This window comes from Dipodomys spectabilis, unplaced genomic scaffold (assembly GCF_019054845.1).
Source record: "Dipodomys spectabilis isolate Male_0828 unplaced genomic scaffold, ASM1905484v1 ptg000095l, whole genome shotgun sequence".
Taxonomy (NCBI): Eukaryota; Metazoa; Chordata; class Mammalia; order Rodentia; family Heteromyidae; genus Dipodomys; species Dipodomys spectabilis.
Window position 1 is genome coordinate 3,928,041 of NW_024870772.1, and position 21,700 is coordinate 3,949,740.

Here is a 21,700-nt window from a genome sequence, read left to right on the forward strand (position 1 = left end):
TGACCTCTTTTGCTCAAGGCTAGCCTCTACCACTTGAACCACAGAACCACTTCCGGGTTTTGAGTGCTACCTCGGTAGCGGGTGGGGTGGGTCGAACATAATCATCAGATCTCAGTCTCCTGAGTAGTAAAGATTACTGGCATGAGCCACTACTCCTGGTTTACAGAATTTTTTTTTTTTGGTGGCATTTGGGTTTAAATTTATGGTCTCATATTTGCTAGGCTTGCATGATACCACAGAGCCATTCCTCCAGGCCTCAGACTTATTAATATTTAAAAGAGGAATATTTAGACCTGCTTTATATTATCTATGGTTTTAATATTTGGTACTTAGAAATTGATTTAAATGATTAAATATATGAAATAATAATGCAATGCTACCAGAATGTACTCAACTGGTAGACATTATAACAAGAAATAAGTAGTAAGAAATAAAAGTAATACAGATCCTCAAAGTTGAGATACAATTGTGATAATACTGGGTGCTGGTGGCTCACAACTGCAGTCCTAGCTACTTAAGAGGCTGAGATCTGAAGATCAAGGTTCAAAGTCAGCCCAGGAAGGAAAGTCTGTAAGACTCTTATGTCCAACTCATCACTAAAAAGCTAGAAATGGAGCTGTGGTTCAAGTGGTATAATGCCAGCTTGAGTAAAAAAGCCAAAGGAGAGTGCTCAGCTCTGAGTTCAAGTCCCATTATTGGCACACACACAGAAAAAATTGTGAGAATAAAATTAGTGAGGATCATTTTGCTGAATAAGTTATACTTTAAAAAAATGGAAAGCTCATCAATATTTAAAATATTAGGCAGAAGAGTTTTTTAATTGAAGGAGCAGTATGTGTTATAGAAGAACTGGCTATTCCAAAGATTTAAGGAGGAAAAGTCCATGTATTCCTGACCTTTGAGAACCTCCCCCAGGAAACACCCAGTTTGTCCTTTAGGATAAGGACTAGATGGATGTAATTCTGCCTTCTCTTTCCAACTGTACTGCTGACTCCAAAGCACAGATAGCACCACACTCCACTGAACCTAAGTTGTTACATCTGTAAAAGTAGAAACTACTCATGTATGTCAAAGGCCTACATGAATTATCTAATGAGTGCTTATAGAAAGCACTGAACACATAAAACTCTACATAAACGCTATATATGATTACTAATTTAGATGAAAAACAGGCACCAGAGGAAAATAGTAATTAAACGCCAATAAAGGTAAGCAGCTTAGCCAAAAAACAAACTGACTTTCAGAGTTAGGCGCCACAGATCCTACTGAACCTGTAAGTTGAAATGAAGAAAATGCATAAAGGAAACTGAATGCCAGGCTTCTGTTGCTGTCCCCGAAGCATGGCAAGGAACATAAACATTCTAATCTATCTGTAGTTAGGATCACATGGCAAATTATTCTGCAAAACTGAAGACAAAGCCAGTAATGAGGAGTGGAAATTTTCAAGGAACAGATAAATGATTAAGTCCCCCTGTATTCACAATATATAAACACATGCTCACATGCAGTGTACACAGACTCATTCTTGCTTGCTGCCTCAAATACTAACAGGCTTATTAAATAAAAAGTAGTGTAATGGGAATGGAATGTTAAAATAATTAAAGGATTTTGACTGAATAATTCTTTAGAAATTCTTTTATATGTAATGTTTAACTTTGAAGAATAAAGTCAATATGCTCTAATTAAATAGCAAAAAACAACCATATCACCTGGAACAAAAAGTGGCTGGTTAAGTTGGTTTACAGAGTGTGTGATACCTGAAAGGCGTCAATGTATTGCAAAAAGTATGAGGCTCTACAGATACCATTTCTGTGATTATAGTATCTGAGTGTGTATTTTCTTTGTCTTCATCATAATATACTTGAACCACAAGATCACCCCCAGCATATGGGTCTTTACAACTTATTGATGATTAATATATTCACTATTTGGTTAGTGTGTATGAATTACTCAGTGGAAGTTTAGTCTTTGTAAAACATATTGCGTAACAGTGGAAATTTACCTTTAAAAATGTAAAACTTCTCTGTGTGACTCATGAAGCAAACTAAAAAACAAAATCTCCTTATAAGCACATCTGCCGTGAGTGGTATATTACACACATAATTGTTCAATTCCTTGTTAATTATTACTTAGAAATTCACATTTATGGCTCTGCTTCATCTGCTATGTGAAAATATACTGCAGATAGATTGTTCTTTAACTTCCAGGATCAATATATGCTGGCTTAGCCATACAGGAGCAGTTGACAACGCAGTCTTTTCTTCTTAAACCATGTGTTAAGACTAAACTAAGAACTGCCAACAGGGAAAGAAATTTTGTGCTGATTGTTTTCTTTCTATGCTAACTGAAGGTCTGAAGTCTTGAATACTCATATTTTCTTTTGTGGTTTAGTGGAGAGTTAAATTAGCTTTTAGAATGGATTATCACTTTACTAATAGGGAAATTGAAAGCAGTTACTAGCGACATCTCAAATGTGAGCTTTAAACACATTTGCAATGATTTTCTATCAGTGTGTATTTACTGTAATCTATCTAGGTATTAAATATACTGCTTATTTGCATAGAGTGAATGTGATATAGTGATACCACCCAATATTCTAAGTATAAAATAATTCAGTTCTTTAGAGAACTTATTGTGTAAGTTAGAGAAAGATTTTTTTTATAAACAATATTCCTTGCAATTAAAATCAATATCCACCAAAGAGAACTAGGAAATTTCAAGTAGCCATTTACTGTTGAAGTTTTGAAATAATAAAGAACAAGGGGAGGGGATGTAACATGAGGATCTTTGATATGTCAGAAGTTGTATGCAAGTTCCTTCAGGAACACATTCCTGGAGGCTCACAGGCACAAGTACTATGACATAAAAAGCCAGGCCGGGAAGGTGGCTCAGTGGTAGAGTGCTTGCCTTGTATGCATGAGGCCCTGGGTTCGATTCCTCAGCACCACATAAGCAGAAAAAGCTGGAAGTGGTCTTGTGGTTAAAGTGGTAGAGTGCTAGCCTTGATCTAAAGAGCTGAGGAACAGTGCCCAGACCCACAGTTCAGGCCCCATGACAGGGGGAGGGATGTGGGTGGGGACGGGGGGGGGGGGGGGGGGGGAGGGAGAAGCCAGGCTGATATATATTCAAATCCCAGGACAAGTGCACTGCAGGATTCGAAATGCTATTGGCCTCAAGCAGGGGTGAAGAACCAAGAGAATATAGAACTGTACTTGATGTGTTGGCTGAGATGATTTCTTTGTGGGAAGTCACATCATTGAATTCATATGTGTAGCCATGCCATTCACAGCAGCATCTCAAATGTCACAATTATGTTACTGAATACATTCAAGTTTTCACATTAAAAGGAAGCTGCACCAGGCACTAGGGGGTCACACCTGTAATCCTAGCTACTCAGGATGCTATGATCTGAGGATTGCAGTTTGAAGCCAGCTGGGCAGGAAAGACTGTTAAGACTCTTTATTATTATTATTAGTAGTAGTATATTTGTCGGTCATGGGGCTTGAACGATGGGCCTGGGTGCTGTCCCTCAGCTCTTTAGCTCAAGGCTAGCACTCTACCACTTGAGCCACAGTGCTACTTCCGGTTTCCTGGTGGTTAATTGGAGATAAGAGGCTCATGGATGTTCCTGCTGGGCTGGCTTAGATCTGGGATCCAGAGCCTCCTGGGTAGCTAGGATTACAGGTATGAGCCACAGGTGCCCAGCTATGTGAGACTCTTTTCCCCAACAAACTAATTAGAAAAAGCTGGAAGTGGTAGAGTGCTAGCCTTGAGCTTAAAAGAAGCTCAGAGACAGTGCTGAGGACCTGAGTTCAAGCCCCAGGAAATACACACACACACACACACACACACACACACACACACACACACACACACAGACACACACACACACACACACACACACACACGAAAGTGGCTTAGATTAAAATTTAAAGCAAGACTTCATAGTCTATGAAATATTCAGAATCCAGTAAGTCGTCATGCAATACATTTATGAAACAGTAGACAAATATTTTGGTAGTGAATTTCATAATTGGCACAGCTTTTATGATTAGTGTTGCTATTACTCAAGGAGTCTTAATTTTTCTCTAAATTGAATGTATTTTAAGAAACACTATTTCTTCTTTTTCTGGCAGTACTAGGTTGAACTCAGGACCCTGTACTTTCTAGACAGGTGGTCTAACACTTCAACCATGCCCCTCAGCTGTATTACATAGTTTCTTAATTTTTATTTTTGTGCCAATACTGGGCTTCAACTCTGGATCTGAGTGCTGTCCCTTAATTTTTTTTTCCCCCTCAGGGCTAGTGCTCTACCACTTTGAGCCACAGTACCATTTTTGGGTTTCTGGTGATTAATTGGCGATAAGTCTCACAGACATTCCTGCCCCTGGCTTTGAACCATATCCTCAGATCTCAGTCTCCCGAGTAGCTAGGATTATAGGCGTGAGTCACCAGTGTCCCGTTAATTTCTTAACAATTTCCATTTCCACCTGATTTCTCTATTTCCCTATTTATGATAGGTTAGTAATTTGTCCAGAAAATTCAAATTATTATAATAAAAGTATCTTAAAAGGTAGTAGCTAAGCTAACTTATAATTTATGAATTAGGACTTTTTCTTATATACTATCATTCTTTTATGTCAGTTAAAAAAGTGACTATATAGATAAACGGGTTAAAAAATGTGACTCACTAATAAAATAGGGCATAGTCCTTTCACGGTCTCAATAAGAAAACAGTTTCAAAGAAAATGAAAAGAATTTATTCAGAAGAAAAGCCTAAAAATTCCTTGGCAAAGTCAACAGAAATCTAAGTAAATGTGTACACTTTACCTGCTTAAAACTCATTTTAACTCCACAAATAGCATGTAGTTGTAGCCATCTCCTTTTATTCAGCCCACATCCCACTAAAGACTTGTAGGAGGACAAAGAGGTTAGCTCCTGTGTCTCCTAGGGAGACAATGTTATTTTCATTCCAAGACTTCAGATTCAGGTGCACCTGCACACTTGATGTGAGGAGACGGTTTTTCAAAGAGAAGTTGCATCATGCCATTATTTACAATCTAAATTCATCTATAGCAGCATATGTTTACCATGTCTTATTATCCAAACAAAAGATTGGTAGATGCTTTACCTGACATCTTTCTCAAGTTGTGCTATGCATTTTGTCAGTGAATCAATCTTTGAATCTCTCTGCCGTACTGATTCGATGAGGTATCTGTAAGGTTGTTGACTCTGGTTTAACAGTGAATTGGCTCTGTCAAGCTAAAGAAACACATTTTCATTAAACTTTAGAAACCACCACAACAAATTAAAGTTATTAACACTGCTCTGTACAAATATCATACACCAAAACCTTAACAAATACGTTTTAGTGCTGGTGACTGTGCCCAGGTCCTGTGCATGCTAAGCACATGCTCTACCACTGAGTGGCACTCCCAGCCCCTTGCACACCAGACCTTTGTGACATGAACAGTTCTGAAAAGTTTTCTTGTGTAATTTTGTAAGTGACTAATAAAAATGACAGAAATGACCACGAATAACAAATTAAGGTGGCTCAGTGGTAGAGTGCTTGCCTTGCATGCATTAGGCCCTGGGTTCGATTCCTCAGTACCACACATAAGCAGGAAAAAAAAAAAAAGCAGGAAGTGGCACTATGGTTCAAGTGGTAGAGTGCTAGCCTTGAGCAGAAGAGCTGAGGGACAGTGCCCAGGCCGAGTTCAGGCCCCACAACTGACAAAAAAAACCAAACCAAAACAAAAAAAAATTAGGTCAAATTTTAAATAAAATATTGTCATATTGGGATAGGAGGAGCTATACCATGTTTTTTGGTGGCGTTGTTGTTGGACGTGGGGCCTGAATCTGGGCCTGGGCACTGTCCCTCAGCTCTTTAACTCAAGGCTAGCGCTCTACCACTTTAGCTTATGTGGTGCTGAGGAATCGAACCCAGGGCCTCATGCCTGCAAGGCACCTGAGCCACCTTCCCAGCCTGTTATACCATTTTTTTTTTTTTTCTATCAATAATGTATTTGGCTTCAAGTTCTCCATATCCTGCCTGAGTTTTTATTATTTCATGAACCAAGGGGCTGTTGTACATTTTCTTTGGAGAAATCTTGACAATTCTTTTGCTTGTTTTTTAATTCCTTTTGTTGTTGTGGAATTGTAGAAGTTCTCTGTATTATCTGGATAATAAATTATTTTGCAGGGCTGAGAAGGTGGCTTAATGGTAGAGAAAAAGCCAAGTGGCGCTGTGGCTCAAGTGTAGAGCGCTAGCCTTGAGCTGAAGAGCTGAGGGACAGCTTCCAGGCCCAGAGTTCAGGCCCCATGACTGACAAAATAAATAAATAAATAAGAATAAATTCTTTTGCAAATTTTTATTTTCTTCCATAATGTGGGTTTTTTTTTCTGTGTTTGTCTGCCTGTTGGTCTCTCTTTTTTTTCTTTTTGAGACAAGGTGTTGCTTTGTAGTTCAGGCTGGCCTGGAAGTCAGGATCCTCCTGCCTCTGCCTCTTGAATGCAGAGATTAAATGTACATGCCAGCATGCTTGACTTATATTTGTTTTCTTTCTTCTCCAATATTTATGAGATTTACATAATAGCATATAAATTACTTTAGCATTTTAATGAAATAATAGGTTCTAGCAGTCTAGGAGCTAGAAGAGCAGAGAGCAGTGATATGAATACAGGAACCCATATGGGCAAAGTCCAGCTGGGCTTGAAGGGAAATGGAGCACCGAGAGGCATTCACAAAATTTCTGCTTCAGTTAGGGGATTATTGTATGAAAATATTTAAATTATTCATCTACATTATATAAAAGGATGTTTTATTAGAAAATTTGCTTTTTGTTAGGAAAAAAAGTGTAACAAAAGGAAATAAACAGTGAAAGAATCATTTTTTTCATTTTCTTTTGGACGTAATTCATTATACAGAAAGCAGACCCATAAAGAAATAAAATACCACAAATATTTTCTAGTTTGGGTTTCAGTGTGCTTTTCTTTTGCTTTGGTAATCATTCTTTAAAATCTCTTACAGTGTCAATGGAATCTTATTATTCTACTAAGTTACTTTATGAACATTCAAATATGCAGCTCCACTAAGTTCTGCTAACCTGTTTAACCAGTTTCTCCAGTCAATTAAATCAAACAATTGCCTTGACTTTGTTTTCACAGAACTGACCCTAACTGAATAAACTGAACTGACAAGTTGCTTTGTGTTTCAAAGTGCAGAACAGTCTATGTGTGAGGGGTGGGGTGGGGGCAAGAGTGGCAGAGAAGGATTAGGGGCATTTACAAATTAGTTAACTTTTGTCTAGAATGAGCTGCTTAAAACTTATCAAATCTAGGGGAGAATGATGGAATGATGCCTTGACAAGGCATGTTGAATGAAAACCTCTGTACAATTACTTAAATAAAAAATAAAAAGAATTATCAAATCTAATTTCAACAGCACAAATATAAGAACAGTCAGCCTTACATGTTTTAGTTTTTCTCATGTCAGCACATACATCTACTTGGTTTTAATACTATAAGCAAAAGTAAGGACCAAAGTATTGATTTCAAGGTACTTAATATAGATGATAGGACCTCTCCACTCTCTTTATTAAAAATAAAACAAAACAAAATATAATGACACTATTGGTTTTAGGATTTATTTCTTCTAAATCATCTTCCCTCTCCTTTGTCCTCCTCCTCTTCCTCTTCTTGTTTTAGCATACAGGGTTAAAGATAGGAGGGAAAAAGGAACATTTCCTGCTCTCTGTGCAGGAAATGACAGTTAAAAGATTGTTAATTTGTTTGTAGGTCTTTGAATTTCCCAAATCAATTACTTTTTAATTCTTTTCCTTCTTCCCGCCTGTGTCTCTTTTTTACTTTCACACTATTGTGGACACAATACGGGGCCTTCCATGTATTAGGCAACCCCTCCTTGTCAAATCTGTTTTCATTTTTTTTTCTTCTTTAATTTATTGTTAAGGTGATGTATAGAGAAGTTACAGTTACATATGTAAGGTAGTGAGTGCATTTCTTGTTGAACTTGTTACCCTCTTCCTCATTTTTCTCCCACTTTCCTGCCCCCCTATTTTCATTTCTTAATAAAAGGGAACATAGCCAGGTGCTCATGGCTCACACCTGTGATCCTAGTTATTCAGGAGGCTGCAATCTGAGGATTGCAGTTCAAAGCCAGCTTTGGTGGGAAAGTCTGTGAGACTCTTATCTCCAATAAACCAGCAGAAAACCAGAAGTGGCGCTGTGGCTCAAGTGGTAGAGCACTAGACTTGAGCTGAAGAGCTCAGGGACAGAGCCCAGGCCGAGTTCAAGCCCCAGGACCGACCAAAAAAAAAGGGAACAGAGCTGAGTGAAAAGTGATGGCAATTTCTGCTTGAAATAGAGGTTATTTAATAGAATTATATTCAATCACACCAATAGAGTTTTAACAAGTCTTTCTGCAAAGTATACTAATCAGTATTCAGAAAGTTTCACAATCACTCATTTTGCCTATTGTTGGTAATCCTTTCCTTATGGGCAAGCCTTAGTAATTAATGACTCAGGAATCACATACGTAATAAATGACTTGGGATTAAAACCATGACACAACATTTTATAGAACTGTTTTTCCTCCTTTGTTTTAACTTGTACATACAATTCAGAGCAAAGCAACACCTGATTAAAATTTGATTCAAATATTAACTTAAAATTATGTTTTACTACTTAAAATTATATTTTGTCTTGAAATTAAAAAAATTACATAAAAGTGACATTTTTGATTTTTTTCTATATGAATGTAGATTTTCTTCCTTTTTCTCTCTCTTTTTTTTTTTTTTTGGGTCCGGTCGTAGGGCCTGAACTCTGGGCCTGGGCACTATCCCTCAGCTCTTCAGGTCAAGGCTAGTGCTCTACCACCTGAGCCACAGCGCCACTTCCGGCTTTTTTTTTCTTTTTGCTTATGTGGTGCTGAGGAATCGAACCCAGGGCCTCAGGCATGCAAGGCAAGCACTTTACCACTGAGCCACCTTCCCAGCCCTCCTTTTTCTCTTTTTCTCTCTCTTCTTCTTTCTTGTCCTGGGGTTTCAACTCAGAGCTTGGATACTGTCCCTTGGCCTCTGTGCTCAAGGCTAGCACTCTATCACTTGAGCCACAGCGCCAGTTCTGGCTTTTTCAGAGTAGTTTACTAAAGATAAGGATCTTAAGGGCTTTCCTGTCGAGCTTGTCTTTGAACCTGAATCTTCAGATCTCAGCTTCCTGAGTAGCTAGGAAACAGTCACGAGCCATCAGTGCCCGGATTATGATTAACATTTTAGAACCACTGTGGTGGTGTTAAGAGTAGAATTAAGGACAGGCATGTGAAGATATCATAAGGACATCAGTTAAGTAAACTAATATACCATCTCAGTTACAGGATTAGAGACATGAGAACAGTTTCTTTTTAAAGCAAAAAGAAGACAAAATTTTTAGAATATTTATATTGTCATGTCATAGTATGATAAACTTGAACATAAACAATTAGGCATGTAGTAGTATCCAGTCTGGAAAAGCACTACTGATACAGGAAGATAATACAATATAATGATATGATAAAATGGATACTATACTATCTATACTAAACTAGACTATTTAAAGGGGAAACAGAAAAAGGGAAAAAATAAGTGAAGATACTGAAAAGTCTCTGGTAAACAGTTTAAGGAAAACCAATTTATATGATTTTAGGAAAGGAGTCAGATGACAGAACTGATAGTTTTGGGAAGTAGACTTGTCTGAAATGCAAAGAATGGAAAATAGGATAGATACAGAAAAACAAATTCATCATGTTTAACAATATGAATTTTTCATGCTTCCAAGTAGCAAAAATAACAAATTTCCAAAGAATTTTTCAGCATGTAACCACACGAAATAGGCTTCCTCCAGTGCTAGGGGTTCACACTAGTTACTCAGGAGGCTGGAATCTGAGGACCATGGTTTGATACCAGCCCGGGCAGGAAAAAAATCCTTGACACTAAATACTTACGAAATAACTACTAGATTGTCAGGCACTCAGGTAAAGGTAGAGACTCTTGAGAGATGCCTGATGGATGTAGTTGGCAAAAAGTGTTCTGGAGAGCTAGTAATGGCTCACATGGCAGACAGAGTCCTGGGCTGGGGAAGAATAAAGTAAAACAATGAGGGGCTTGATAGATTGGAAAAATTACAAAGACTTGAAGAGATAGTTACTTTAAGTTCAAATAAAGTTGGGTGCTGATGACTCATGTCTGTAATCCTAACTATCCGGGAGGCTGAGATCTGAGGATTGTGGATCAAAGCCAGTTCCAGGCAGGAAGTCTGTAAGACTCTTATCTCCAATAAACTACTAGAAAACCAGAAATGGCACTGTGGCTTAAATGGCAGAGCACTAGCCTTGAGCTGAAGAACTGAGGGACAGCACCCAGGCCCAGAGTTCAAGCCTCATGACTGACCAAAAAAAAAAAAAAAAAAAAAAAAGGTCATATAAAGTACACATTTAATGGGAATGAAAAACCTTAGAACGATAGGAGGTTAAGTCACAGAATAGAATTTTTTTAGTTCAAATGTTCATCCCCTGAGGGACTTGCTAGGCAAGTCTCAACTGTATGAGCCATGCTCCCAGATGAGAAATTCATTTTTAGGTAGTTCAATTATATAAAATGTTGATTGGACTATGTGTGAATTATGATTCACAAAGAACCCTTAAATTAAAAAAAATTATAGTCATCATAAGTTATCAAGAAAAACCCAGCTACATAAAAAAAAGATTAAGCAACTACCTTATTTGTTTGATAGAAAATTTAATTCACACAGTCATTTTTTCCCGTTTCAATGATGTATGGTATTTTCTCTCTCTCTCTCTCTCTCTTACATATACACATACACACACTTATGCAAAGAGAAAAAAAGTGAACTTGATTGCAGGGTAGGGGGAAGAGAAATAGGCGTTGTTGGAGGGAGAGTACTAGTGAAAGGTGAGAGGGGTTTGGGCAAGGAGGGCCAACCGAGGATAAACATGGCTGATGCATGTATGAAAATAGAACAATGAAACCAGTTGAAATTGTTTTGAGAAGCTGGTAAGTGTTAAGGATAGTGGACAGAGGGGGTAAGAGTAAAAAAATACCACAAAAATTTAATGGATGCATAAAAAAGTGAATTGTCAAATTGCTTGCTTATATGGTCTTACTAACACAACCATGAAAATAGTAAGTATGAGAATATTTGAAAAAATAAAAAAACAAACATAAATGAACCTTTTGTAATACACAGAAGCACAGAAGAATTACCAGCAGATCCACACTCTAAGAATTACTAAAAGATTCTTATTCTATAAGGAATAGGAAATCTTTCCGAACACCAGTACCTGCTTGATTAAATATAATACCTCTTTCTCATATTAGTATTTCTTTCTCTTTATAGGATTATCAGTTAATGAAAAGTGATGGCCATATATTGTAAGTCTTAGATGGGTACAAGTAAAACATATTAAAAAAAAAAAACAGTAACATCACAATGGCCAGGAAAAATTCTATTTTATAAAGGAACCATTGTAGTAATTAAACAGGTAACAATCAGATAAAATGGAATAACAAAAGCATTCCCAGGAAAATCCTGTCTTCCCAAAGATTGGGGTGCCCTTGTAGCCAGTGCTCGGGCACAATCACAATCATACGTTTTGCTTTTATACAGTCTGATCTGGTACAGGGAGTTCAGTTCTTTCAGTGCTCCTGTGATACACATTAAGTGTGAAGTGGTATTTTTTTTTTCAAATTTTTTATAGTGATTAAGTGGTTAAATAATTCCCCAAATTTCACAGTATTGTAGGATAGTGATGCTTAGTTAAAGTCACAAACACATTCTAACTTTCATGCGGCAAATTGTCTATCAGGGTCTATAACATTTATGAGGTCTATGAGCTTTGCAATAGTTATTTCTTCCACATTGGGTGATATGTACATTTCTTTTGTTTTGCATAGCATCAGCTGTTCCCTCTTTCCCACTTGTTCCCTCCCTCCCATCGCTGCCATTGAGTGAAGTGGTATTCTTGAGAACACATTCCTCTTGCCCTCAAGCCTAAGCAGGTTCTGTGACAAACTGATGTAGGGCAAGGCTGGCTTTTGTTTTATCCCAATGAAGAGTGGGTATACTTAAGAAATCACTAGTTTAAATAGATTTCTACAGCAAATAGTTAAGTAGTGCTTATTTATAAATAAACTTATATGTTAATGGCAAGGGCACTCACTATAGCAGCTTGTGGAACACTTTTGGCAAGATTCTGAGGATGTACTTGAAATAACATACACAGAAAAGTATACGAAAGCTTATAAGTCCAAGGCTAATTCACAATTCTGGAAAATGGGGTACAAATGGGAAAAGGAGGGTAGTGAAACCTAGGTTATCTCAAGGGCCTCAACCTGACAAATGAGCAGGCCTAGCCTCATAGTTTGTGGCTTTGTTGGGGAAACCAAGGCAGGCAGGGACAGTTGAAAGGGCTGGATGTTGGCCAGCAATGATTTCATTTCACACAAAAACAAACTGAAAAATACAGCCAGCAGTCAGGCTGGGAATGTAAGTAGAGTGCTTGCCTACCATGCATGAAACCCTAGGTTCAATTCCTCAGTACCACATAAACAGAAAAATGCCAGAAGTGGCACTGTGGCTGGCACTGTGGCTCAAGTGGTAGAGTGCTAGCTCTGAGCAAAAGAAGCTTAGGGACAGTCCCCAAGCCCTGAGTTCAAGCCCCAGGACTGGCAGGAAAGGAAGGAAGGAAGGAAGGAAGGAAGGAAGGAAGGAAGGAAGGAAGGAAGGAAGGAAGGAAGGAAGGAAGGAAGGAAGGAAGGAAGGAAGGAAGGAAGGAAGGAAGGAAAGGTAGGTAAGAAATGTACTCATTATCTTGCCCATGTAATTATAACCCCTCTGTACAGTATTTTCACAATAAAAAAATCAAAAAGAAAGAAAGAAAGAAAGGAAGGAAGGAAGGAAGGAAGGAAGGAAGAAAGAAAGTAGGAAGAGCTAATCGTTCTCACAGATTGCTGATGACAAATCTTTTTTCTTTAAAGGCTCATCTACATCAAGGATTATAAATGTATAAATATACTTTGACCTTATAATCTCATCCTAAGGAAATATTCAAAACAAAAAAATCATTTACAAATAAGGAACAAATTTGCCTAGTCCAAAGGTAATTAGAAAATAAAAAAGGGGAAAAAAAACCAGGAAAATGAAGAAAAGGAAACAAGCTGGGAGTGGTAACCCACACCTTAATGGTAGAATGCTTGCCTACCTAGCATGCATGAAGCCCTGGGTTTGATTCCTCAGTACCACATAAAACAGAAAAAGCTGAAAGTGGCACATGGCTCAAGTGGTAGAGTGCTAGCATTGAGCAAAAGAAGCTCAGGGACAGTGCTCAAGCCCTGAGTTCAAGCCCCAGGACTGGCATAAAAAAAACAAACAAACAGTTTTGTGGTGTTGTGTGTGTGTTGATCCTGGGGCTTAAACTCAGGGCCAGTAACTCAGGGCCAGTGTGCTGACCCAGAGCTTCTTTTGCTCAAGACGAGTACTCTACCACTTGAGCCACAGTTTCATTACTTTCACCTTTTTGGTGGTTAATTGTAGACTCACAGACTTTCTTGCCCAGGCTGGCTTTGAACCAGGATCCTCAGATCTCAATCTCTTGAGTAGCTAGGACTATTGGTACTTGACTTTAGTTTGTGCAATTTTGCTGAATTTAACCAATACTTTTTTGTTGTTGTTGTTTGTTGTGGGGCTTGAACTATGGGCCTGGGCACTGTCCCTGAGCTCTTCAGCTCAAGGTAAGCACTCTACCACTTGAGGCACAGTGCCATTTCTGGTTTTCTGGTGGTTAATTGGAGATAAGAGTCTCATGGATTCTCCTGCTTGGGCTGGCTTAGATCTGGGATCCAAAGATCTCAGCCTCCTGAGTAGCTAGGATTACAGGCATGAGCCACTGCGACTGGCCTACAATTTTGTGTGTGTGTGTGTGTGTGTGTATGAGAGAGAGAGAGAGACAAAGAGTGAGAGAGAGAGAGAAAGAGAGAGAGGAAGAAGAAGAAGAAGAAGAGGAGGAGGAGGAGGAGGAGGAGGAAGATGACGATGACGAAAAAATAAGGAATTTTTAAAATTAAATATTTTATTTTCAATTAAAAAAAATGGTCTTGGAGCTTGAACTCAGGGCCTGGGCACTTTCTCTGAGCTTCTTTTTGCTCAATGCTAGTGTTCTACCACTTGAGTCACGGTACCATTTTTGGTCTTTCTGAGTAGTTTATAGGAGATGAAAGTTTCACAGACTTTCCTGCCTGTGTTGGCTTTGAACTGTAATCCTCAGATCTCAGCCTGCTGAGTATCTATGATTACAGGCATAAGCCACCAGTACCCAGCTTCATTTTCAATCTTAAGAGAAATGTTATATACTAGAGTTAGTATAAATTCCTTAGTATATGGTTACTGATGCTTTCTCCAAATGTCTAATTAAATATTTTATACAGAATGTACATAAAAAGCCTACAGAGAAGCACCTAATGAACTTATATATAAATTAAGCCCTTCTTTTTTTTCTCTTGAATATAGGTTGAGCACACGCATCATACCATTTCATATTAAAAACAGTTCAGTAGTTATAGTGTTCCTTCAGTATAAGCTATAGCTTTTTAAAAAATTGCTTCCTAAAAGGTTAAATGTCATAAAAGAACATTCAATTTCTTCCATTTTCTCTGAACAATTTATATGTATATGAACATTTAGAAATTCTCATTTAGGGACTGGGAAGTGGCTCAGTGGTAGAGTGCTTGCCTTGCATGCATGAGGCCCTGGGTTCTATTCCTCAGCACCACATAAGCAGAAAAAGCTGGAAGTGGGGCTGAGGCTCAAGTGGTAGAGCACTGGTCTACAGCTGAAGAGCTGGGGGACAGCGCCCAGGCCCAGAGTTCAGTCCCCACAACTGGCAAAAACAAAACAAAAAAACAAAACTCATTTAATTAACAGGTATGCTCAGGAAGGCAGCTTTTAAAAAAGGTAGTAAAAAGGTATAGATACATGGGAGCATGTTCATATCTCAGTATTGCGTTTTATAAAACTATTCATCGTTTATTATGAAATTACAAACTATAATATAGTAGTCAAGATTCATCTGTTTCTTTAGATATTTCGTTATCCTTCTACTCTAGTGCCCAGTAATATGCTGCAGTAGCTTGTAGCAGCCTATGAGAGCTTGTGTGTGAACTTGGAAGAATTATGTGAGCTGCTTATAAAATACAACCATAGTTAAAAATGGAAACAATCTAAATTTATGATACAAATAATTTCATTAAGAATGAAGGGAGTAAATCCTCATAACATGTGAAACTACTTACTATCACCTATGTTTAAAATTTACATATGTTAACTACTTCTACATGCTATAATCATTACAATATGGCATGCTGCTGAGACATTCTTTCCTCATTAACATTATGTGGCACCTTGTGGTCAGTCAGAGGCCACAGACACAAGTAAATGCTACAAAAAGAGCTCTTATTCCCCTATTGGAAAGCTGGTTGTTAGCATATTTTACTACATCATCATCCTGAGCATTAATTACTGTGCCAAACACTGTAGTTATGAGACATTTCTTTCTTTTTAAATTTTAGGATAAGATCCTCATAATGTTCTAGTATTAAAACATTCAAAATACAGAAGCATATATTAATAACATAAAAATTCCATTGTAATTTTAAATGTTAAACTAGAAATATCTGTTATACTGAAACTCAGGAAATAAAAAGAAATATTAGAGAAGTGGCAACTTTGGTTTTAAATGTCTAATGATGAATTTCAGAAGTATGAAAAATAGCTGCTTTAAAATACTTAAGAGGATTAATATGCTATGCAATATTTACATACATATTTTTAAAATAATATATTAGTACATAAAAATAGCAAATGTGGACCTATTTCTAAGTGATAAATGATAAGTGATTTTTAATCAAGAAAAATTACAAAGTAAATCTATTGTGAAAATCAGGTATTAGTGAAAAATTTCAAATGTCACCCAAATCTGCCAAACCTGTTTTGCCAGTTCATATTCTCAGAAATCAAAGCCTTGTCTGTCTAGTCTGCATTTATACTTAGTCTAGGCATTTAATCTCTTTTGTTCTCAGTTTTACCATACATTATTTTATAGGTCCTTAATATTTAGCTTCATAAAATGTGAAATCATTTTTTTGTACTAGAAAATACCTTATTTTATCACTGCACAGAAAATAGTTAAAAAGAATTAAAACACTTTTTTTAGTGAGTTTTTAAAATTTAAGTTATTTACCTCTTGTGAAAGCTGTGTTACTTGGTTCTTTTGCTGTTCCAAGTCTCTTAAAATCGACGAGTTCTGCTTTTCTAACTGAAGCACTCTTCTTGCCAAGTGGACGCTATGTGAATAATATGAGAATATTAATGCTTACAAAGTAGAATGCTGTCTAATATTTTAAAAATATATTTGTTTCCTAGAAAATAAAAGTTAGCAGAAAAACTGAATTCAGAGCCAAATTAAAAAAAAAAAACCAATACATTGTTAACAAGTCAGAATTCTGAAAGCAGCATTAAAATTTTTATAGCAATACTGTCATATACTGATTACTGAAGTAATGGTTTCTAGCTCTTTTAAAAAGATTACAAAAGGGCTGGGAAGGTGGCTCAGTGGTAGAATACTTGCCTTGCACGCATGAGGCCCTGGGTTCGATTCCTCAGCACCACATATGCAGAAAACCTGGAAGTGGTGCTGTGGTTCAAGTGGTAGAGCACCAGCTGAGGGACAGTGCCCAGGCCCAGAGTTTAGGCCCCATGACCGACCAAAAAAACTACAAGAGTGTGCAGGGAGCCATTGACTCATGCCTGTAATTTTAACTACTCAGGAGGCTGAGATTTGAGGATTACAGTTCAAAGCTAGCCTGGCCAGGAAAAGCTCTTATCTCCAATTAACCACCAGAAAACCAGAAGTGGAGTTGTGGTTCAAAGTGGTAGAGCATTAGCCTTGGGTGAAAGAGCTCAGGGTCAGTGCCCAAGCCCTGAGTTCAAGCCCCATGACCAACAGCAACAATCTCCCCTCCACCAGAAAAAAAGACTATATAATAGAAATTTTCATTTTTTCTCCATTGTCAGAAAAATTTCCTAATTACAAACAAATCAGAAAATTAGTTGAAATATTCTGAAAAATAATGAGCCTGTACGAAGAACAAACATTTGTATTTACTTCAGACAACAACATGCATTTTGTAAATATAAAATACAATGGAATAGGTTTTCTTTTCTTTTTTGTCAGCTCTGGGGCTTGACCTCAGGGCCTAGGCACTGTCCCTGAGCTTTTCTTTTGCTCAAGACTAGCACTCTACTACTTAAGCCACAGCACCACATACGGCTTTTTCTGTTTATGTGGTACTGAGGACTCGAACCCAGGACTTCATGCATGTTAGGTAAGCACTCTACCACTAAGCTACATTCCCAGCCCTGGAATAGGTTTTCTATTTTAAGTAAAGATAAAAAAGATGTAGAAAACTTCAAAGTAAGACAAAGATTTTGTACTAAATCATTTATTTAATTCCTGACGTTAGTATTAAAACTCATATTAAATGTGAGTTGTTCCAATTCCATTTTATTTATTTAGGTTTGTATGATAGAGTCTCACTGTGCAGTTGAGACTAACCTTGAACTCACCAAAAGCTTTCTCAGTGCTGAGATAGAGAAGTATACCATACCAGTGCATGGTTCCACTTTTATTTTTATATTTTTGCTGGTACTGGGGCTTGAACTCTGGGTTTGGGTGTTATTCATGAGCTTCTTTTTGCTCTAGGCTAGTACTCTATGACTTGAGCCACAGCACTATTTCCAGTCTTTTCTGCATAGTTTATTGGAGGTAAAGAGTTTCATGGATGGTCCTGCCTTGTCTGGATTACAGGCTTGAGCCACCAGCATCCAGCTCTGGTTCCATATTTTTTTTTTTCTTGCCAGTCCTGGGGCTTGAACTCAGGGTCTGGTCACTGGCCCTGAGCTTCTTTTGCTCAAGGTTAGTATTCTACCACTTGAGCCACAGTGCCACTTCCGGCTTTTTCTGTTTATGTAGTATTGAGGAATCAAACCCAAGAGCTTCATGCATGCAAGGCAAGAACTCTACCACTAAGCCACATTTCCAGCTCCTCTGGTTCCACTTTTAAGAAAGAATTTTGCAAGGTGCTGGTGGCTCTGATCTGTAATCCTTCCTATTCAGGAGGCTGAGATCTGAGGATTGTGCAGAAAAGTTTGTGAGACTTTTATCTCCAATTAACTACCAGAAAACCAGAAGTGTAACTGTGGCTCAAAGTGGGAGACTCCTAGCCATAAGCAAAAGACCTCAGAGACAGCACCCCAGGACTGGAGTCTAAGCACCATGACCACCACCTCCACCACTACCACCACCACTACCACCAACAACAAGAAAAGAAAAGAAAAAAGAGAAGATAAGAAAAGTTGTTCTAATGAAGTGTGCTCAGATCAAAGGAAGAGGAATGGCTCCTCTTCTTACAAACCATGTAACAGCAATCTGGGGTCACTGTGATGAAGGGTACAACAATTATGGCTTCTGTATGTGCAAATGCCCCATAGGTGAAAAAAAAAACACTTTAGCTATTTAAAAATTCTTTTATACTGGAGGATAACACAAATAATTCCTTACAGACTAGCAATATTGTTGAGAAGAAAATTTCATAAAGACATTTTTTCAATAACAAAAATTTCATATTTATCTCAATTTTATGTTCTATATTAGTTAACCTATTAATTTAACCTATGAATTGTGGAATCCATGGAATCCATGAAGACAGGATTTTTTCCAATGGCAAGAAGGTATCTTTTCTTTAAATAAAATTATAGGACAGAAATGATACATTTTAACATTTTCTAAATATGAGACTAAGGAATACAGGTAAAACTCTGAAAATAATTTAAAACATCACCCTACACCTTTATTTAAAAGAAATCATTATTCCAAATTAAAAAAAGATGATTTTTGAAAATTTATACAGCAAACTGAACAGCTTGTTTCAAGACTATTCTTTTTAAGACTATTTTTTCAACTGGCATAATATTTTGCCTTAATAAACAGTTGAAGTTGTAAATGGAACAAACACATTCATTTTCTGGCAACTATTCTTAAAAAAAACCCAGCTTTATTGACATAATTTAATTGACATGCAGTAACATATAATAAACTCTACTCATTTAAAGTATACAATTAAACAGCCTTTAGCACAGGTAAGGGTTGTGCAACTAACACTACAATCTAATTTCAGAACACTTTCAATACACCTATAGGAACTTGGTGCCCATTTACGCTCACTTCCCGTCCTCCTCTCTTCTTCACTAGATATCTCCTGCTCCCACCCCTCCTCAGCCTTAGGGAACCACCAAACTACCTTTACAGATTTATAAAACAGCTTGTATGTATTGTTTTTTCATTTCCAAACACAAATATACCAAGTTCTCTCTAATTTGACTGCAAAAAATGACATTTCTACAAATGAGTCCAAGTGTTAATTTTAAATATCAACTCTATTTCAACCATCAGTATTTTTTTATTTTTTGTCGGTCGTGGGGCCTGAACTCTGGGCCTGGGCACTGTCCCTCAGCTCTTCAGCTCAAGGCTAGCGCTCTCACTTAAGCCACAACATTTCTTCTGGTTTTTACTGCTTATGATGGGGAATTGAACCCAGGGCCTCATGCATGCAAGGCAAGCACTCTACCACTCAGCTACCTTCCCAGCCTCTCAACCATCAGTATTTTATATCACTAGCTGCGTATCTTTTTTTTGGGGGGGGGGTACTGGGGCTTGAACTCTGGTCTTTGGGCCTTCTAGGTAGGTACTCTACCACTTGAACTATATCTCCAGTACTAGCCCTGTTTATTTAATTTTAAAACCTTGATAATACCTTCATTCCTATTTTTGTTCTTTCTCATCCTTTATTTCTTACATGTAACTTTTTCCATATTTCTGTTTCCAATAGTAATGGTATCAGGATACCTTCCAAACAGTAATTTTTCAACAAATATATGTTGAATGTACAGGCCATACTTGTGTAATATTCAATTTAGACTAACAACAAAGCAAATGTAATTACAAAGAAATAGAATTCTGGATGGGATGGAGTTTTATGCAAATTAAATTTGTACTTTTCTACAAAGAGATGCATTAGATCTCTTTGAGATGACATATAAGGGTCATCCATTATCAACATTCTGAAGATAATGACTTGAAGATATCCAGTTTAGCAACTGCAAACTGCTCATTCGGTTTGGGTACTATTTGTTTTGTTTGGAAATCTTGTAAGGCTCTACTGAAGACATGGTTATACGGGCTGGGAAGGTGGCTCAGTGGTAGAGCACTTGCCTTGCATGCCTGAGGCCCTGGGTTCGATTCCTCAGCACCACATAAGCAAAAAAGAAAAAAGCCGGAAGTGGCGCTGTGGCTCAAGTGGTAGAGCGCTAGCCTTGAGCTGAAGAGCTGAGGGACAGCGCCCAGGCCAGAGTTCAGGCCCCATGACCGGACCCAAAAAAAAAAAAAAAAAAAAAAGATTCTACTAGGAATCATTAAGATTTCATCATACATTAATATTAAGAATATAAAAGTTACATTAAGGTTTCATTAAATAAAGTAAAATATGTTCAAACATAAAGAACATGGTAAAAGTAAGAAACCATTTTTATCTTTATAATATTTATAAAACAAACAAGAAAATAAGTGAATTTCTCTTTTCTTTTTGGTAGTATTGGGTTTGTACTTGATAGAGTAGTGTGAGACCACTGAGCTATGCCTCTAGCTGTTTATTTATTTATTTTTTGTGACAGTACTGGGGCTTGAATACAAGGTCCTGGCACTGTCCCTTAGGTTTTTCTACTCAAAACTGGCATTCTACCACTTAAGGCACAGCTCTACTTCTGGGTTTTTGGTAATTAATTGGAGATAAAAACCTCACAGTTGACCTGTCCTGGTTGGCTTTGAATTTTGATCCTCAGATCTTAGCCTCCTGAGCAGCTAGGATTATAATCCTAAACCATCAGCCTCTCACTTTTAGCTGTGTGTGTGTGTGTGAGAGAGAGAGAGAGAGAGAGAGAGAGAGAGAAGAAGAGAAAGAGAGAGAGAGAGAGAGAGAGGAGAGAGAGAGAGAGAGAGAGAGAGAGAGAGAGAGAGAGAGAGAGAGAGAGAGAGAGAATATGAATCGTGGGGCCAGGAGCTGCCATTGTCCTTTTTGTTCAAGACTAGAGCTCTACCACTTGAGCCACAGCTCTATTTCTGGCTTTTTTGTGCTTAATTGGAGATAAGAGTCTCACGGATTTTCCTGCCTGGGCTGGCTTCAAACTGCAATCCTTAGATCTGAACCTCCTAAGCAGCTAGGATTATAGGCATAAGCCCAGCTCTAGCTGTGCTGTGTTTCTTCTGGTTATTTTTAGAAGTGGGTCCTGGTTCCCACTGGGTGCAGGCCTGAGCCTTGGTCGGCTGCCTAACTTTAGGTTTCTGTCCTTGCTGGGATGGCAGTCACATGTTACCATGTCCAGCTTCACTTGGTGGAGATCAAGACTGTTGGACTTTACTGCCCAGGCTGACCTCAAATCACTATCCTGTTGTTCTTAGCCTTCCGATAAAACTAAGATTATATGCATGAGCCATTTACTCCTAGATCTAGCAATTTTTCCT

At 37.8% G+C, this 21,700-nt stretch overlaps 1 protein-coding gene and 1 non-coding gene across 2 annotated transcripts in view; one reads left to right on the forward strand and one right to left on the reverse strand.

Annotated features, from left to right (window-relative positions):
• The window catches only part of Pibf1 (progesterone immunomodulatory binding factor 1), a 142,019-nt gene that overhangs the window by 34,576 nt on the left and 85,743 nt on the right, over positions 1 to 21,700 (reverse strand). The window contains exons 14-15 of the mRNA XM_042685793.1: positions 16,307 to 16,409; positions 5,132 to 5,262 (exon numbers count right to left, since the gene is read on the reverse strand). Coding sequence (XP_042541727.1) covers positions 5,132 to 5,262; positions 16,307 to 16,409 — 234 coding nt within the window. The remainder of the gene's footprint in view (positions 1 to 5,131; positions 5,263 to 16,306; positions 16,410 to 21,700) is intronic.
• On the forward strand, positions 18,491 to 18,617 carry LOC122112919. Its single transcript, XR_006148299.1, has one exon. It is a non-coding gene; the product is annotated as a small nucleolar RNA SNORA11 (small nucleolar RNA).